The 3,687-nt window shown below is 44.7% G+C and overlaps 1 protein-coding gene across 1 annotated transcript; it reads left to right on the top strand.

Annotated features, from left to right (window-relative positions):
* The first annotated feature begins 1,537 nt into the window (after window positions 1-1,537).
* Window positions 1,538-3,049, top strand: LOC123491490 (adhesive plaque matrix protein-like). Its single transcript, XM_045222301.1, has one exon. It carries the CDS (start codon window positions 1,538-1,540, stop codon window positions 3,047-3,049), a length of 1,512 nt encoding a protein of 503 aa, XP_045078236.1.
* Window positions 3,050-3,687: the final 638 nt, after the last annotated feature.

Raw genomic sequence — 3,687 nt, 5'->3', positions numbered from 1 at the left:
CCACAAAGCTGTGAACGATCTGAGAGACAAGGCAAGAAGGGCCTTCTATGCCATCAAAAGGAACATAAAAATTTGACATACCAATTAGGATCTGGCTAAAAATACTTGAATCAGTTATAGAACCCATTTCCCTTTATGGTTCTGAGGTCTGGGGTCCGCTCACCAACCAAGAATTCACAAAATGGGACAAACACCAAATTGAGACTCTGCATGCAGAATTCTGCAAAAAACATCCTCCGTGTACAACGTAAACACCAAATAATGCATGCAGAGCAGAATTAGGCCAATACCCGCTAATTATCAAAATCCAGAAAAGAGCCGTTAAATTCTATAACCACTTAAAAGGAGCGATTCCCAAACCTTCCATAACAAAGCCATCACCTACAGAGAGATGAACTTGGAGAAGAGTCCCCTAAGTAAGCTTGTCCTGGGGCTCTGTTCACAAACACAAACAGACCCCACACAGCCCCAGGACAACAACAACAACAATAACACAATTAGACCCAACCAAATCATGAGAAAACAAAAAGATAATTACTTGACACATTGGAAAGAACAAACAAAAAAACAGAGCAAACTAGAATGCTATTTGGCCCTAAACAGAGAGTACACAGTGGCAGAATACCTGACCACTGTGACTGACCCAAACTTAAGGAAAGCTTTGACTATGTACAGACTCAGTGAGCATAGCCTTGCTATTGAGAAAGGCCGCCGTAGGCAGACCTGGCTCTCAAGAGAAGACAGGCTATGTGCACACTGCCCACAAAATGAGGTGGAAACTGAGCTGCACTTCCTAACCTCCTGCCAAATGTATGACCATATTAGAGACACATATTTCCCTCAGATTACAGCGATCCACAAAGAATTCGAAAACAAACCCAATTTTGATAAACTCCCTTATCTACTGGGTGAAAAACCACAGTGTGCCATCATAGCTGCAAGATTTGTGACCTGTTGCCACAAGAAAAGGGCAACCAGTGAAGAACAAACACCATTGTAAATACAACCCATATTTGTGTTTATTTATTTTCCCATTTGTACTTTAACTATTTGCACATTGTTACAACACTGTATATATACATAATATGACATTTGAAATGTCTTTATTCTTTTGAAACTTCTGAGTGTAATATTTACTGTTAATATTTATTGTTTATTTCACTTTTGTTTACTATCTACTTCACTTGCTTTGGCAATGTTAACACACGTTTCCCATGCCAATAAAGCCCTTAAATTGAATTGAATTGAATTGAGAGAGAGAGAGAGAGAGAGAGAGAGAGAGAGAGAGAGAGAGAGAGAGAGAGAGAGAGAGAGAGAGAGAGAGAGAGAGAGAGCGGAAAGAGAGAGAGAGAGAGAGAGAGAGAGAGAGAGAGAGAGAGAGAGAGAGAGAGAGAGAGAGAGAGAGAGAGAGAGAGAGAGAGAGAGTGTATCTCACCACAGCAGGTCAGGAACAAAGAGAAAGAGACCCCTTCATCTGAGTTGTTGACCAAAAGCATTAATGTTGAGGTAACCTCCAATCAGAGATCAGACCGACAGGATGTCACCACAACAGAACCAGACCTACAGGATGTCACCACAACAGAACCAGACATACCGGATGTCACCACAACAGAACCAGACCTACAGGATGTCATCACAACAGAACCAGACCTACAGGATGTCACCACTACAGAACCAGACCTACAGGATGTCATCACAACAGAACCATACCTACAGGATGTCATCACAACAGAACCAGACCTACAGGATGTCATCACAACAGAACCAGACCTACAGGATGTCACCACAACTGAACCAGACCTACAGGATGTCACCACAACAGAACCAGACCTACAGGATGTCACCACAACAGAACCAGACCTACAGGATGTCATCACAACAGAACCAGACCTACAGGATGTCACCACAACAGAACCAGACATACAGGATGTCATCACAACAGAACCAGACCTACAGGATGTCATCACAACAGAACCAGACCTACAGGATGTCACCACAACAGAACCAGACCTACATGATGTCACCACAACAGAACCAGACCTACCGGATGTCATCACAACAGAACCAGACCTACAGGATGTCACCACAAAAGAACCAGACCTACAGGATGTCATCACAAAAGAACCAGACCTACAGGATGTCACCACAACAGAACCAGACCTACAGGATGTCATCACAACAGAACCAGACCTATAGGATGTCATCACAACAGAACCAGATGTACAGGATGTCACCACAACAGAACCAGACCTACAGGATGTCACCACAAAAGAACCAGACCTACAGGATGTCATCACAAAATAACCAGACCTACAGGATGTCACCACAACAGAACCAGACCTACAGGATGTCATCACAACAGAATCAGACCTACAGGATTTTACCACAACAGAACCAGACCTACAGGATGTCATCACAACAGAACCAGACCTACAGGATGTCACCACAACAGAACCAGACCTACAGGATGTCATCACAACAGAACCAGACCTACAGGATGTCATCACAACAGAACCAGACCTACAGGATGTCACCACAACAGAACCAGACCTACAGGATGTCATCACAACAGAACCAGACCTACAGGATGTCATCACAACAGAACCATACCTACAGGATGTCACCACAACAGAACCAGACCTACAGGATGTCACCACAACAGAACCAGACCTACAGGATGTCATCACAACAGAACCAGAACTACAGGATGTCATCACAACAGAACCAGACCTACAGGATGTCACCACAACAGAACCAGACCTACAGGATGTTACCACAACATAACCAGACATACCGGATGTCACCACAACAGAACCAGACCTACAAGATGTCATCACAACAGAACCAGACCTACCGGATGTCACCACAACAGAACCAGACCTACAGGATGTCATCACAACAGAACCAGACCTACAGGATGTCATCACAACAGAACCAGACCTACAGGATGTCACCACAACAGAACCAGACCTACAGGATGTCATCACAACAGAACCAGACCTACAGGATGTCACCACAACAGAACCAGACCTACATGATGTCACCATAACAGAACCAGACCTACAGGATGTTACCACAACAGAACCAGACCTACCGGATGTCACCACAACAGAACCAGACCTACAGTATGTCATCACAACAGAACCAGACCTACAGGATGTCACCACAACAGAACCAGACCTACAGGATGTCACCACAACAGAACCAGACCTACAGGATGTCATCACAACAGAACCAGACCTACAGGATGTCATCGCAACAGAACCAGACCTACAGGATGTCACCACAACAGAACCAGACCTACAGGATGTCACCACAACAGAACCAGACCTACAGGATTTTACCACAACAGAACCAGACCTACAGGATGTCACCACAACAGAACCAGACCTACAGGATGTCATCACAACAGAACCAGACCTACAGGATGTCATCACAACAGAACCAGACCTACAGGATGTCACCACAACAGAACCAGACATACCGGATGTCACCACAACAGAACCAGACCTACAGGATATCACCACAACAGAACCAGACCTACAGGATGTTACCACAACAGAACCAGACCTACAGGATGTCATCACAACAGAACCAGACATACAGGATGTCACCACAACAGAACCAGACCTACAGGATGTCATCACAACAGAACCAGACCTACAGGATGTCACCACAACAGAACCA

Source organism: Coregonus clupeaformis, chromosome 8 (assembly GCF_020615455.1).
Source record: "Coregonus clupeaformis isolate EN_2021a chromosome 8, ASM2061545v1, whole genome shotgun sequence".
In the NCBI taxonomy this organism is placed as follows: domain Eukaryota; kingdom Metazoa; phylum Chordata; class Actinopteri; order Salmoniformes; family Salmonidae; genus Coregonus; species Coregonus clupeaformis.
The sequence above is the reverse complement of the archived record's forward strand: the minus strand, read 5'-3'. Positions and strand labels throughout refer to the sequence as shown.

Coding starts and splice junctions, on each gene's coding strand:
- LOC123491490 (XM_045222301.1), top strand. CDS start 1,538: ATGTCACCACAACAGAACCAGACCTACAGGATGTCACCACAACAGAAC.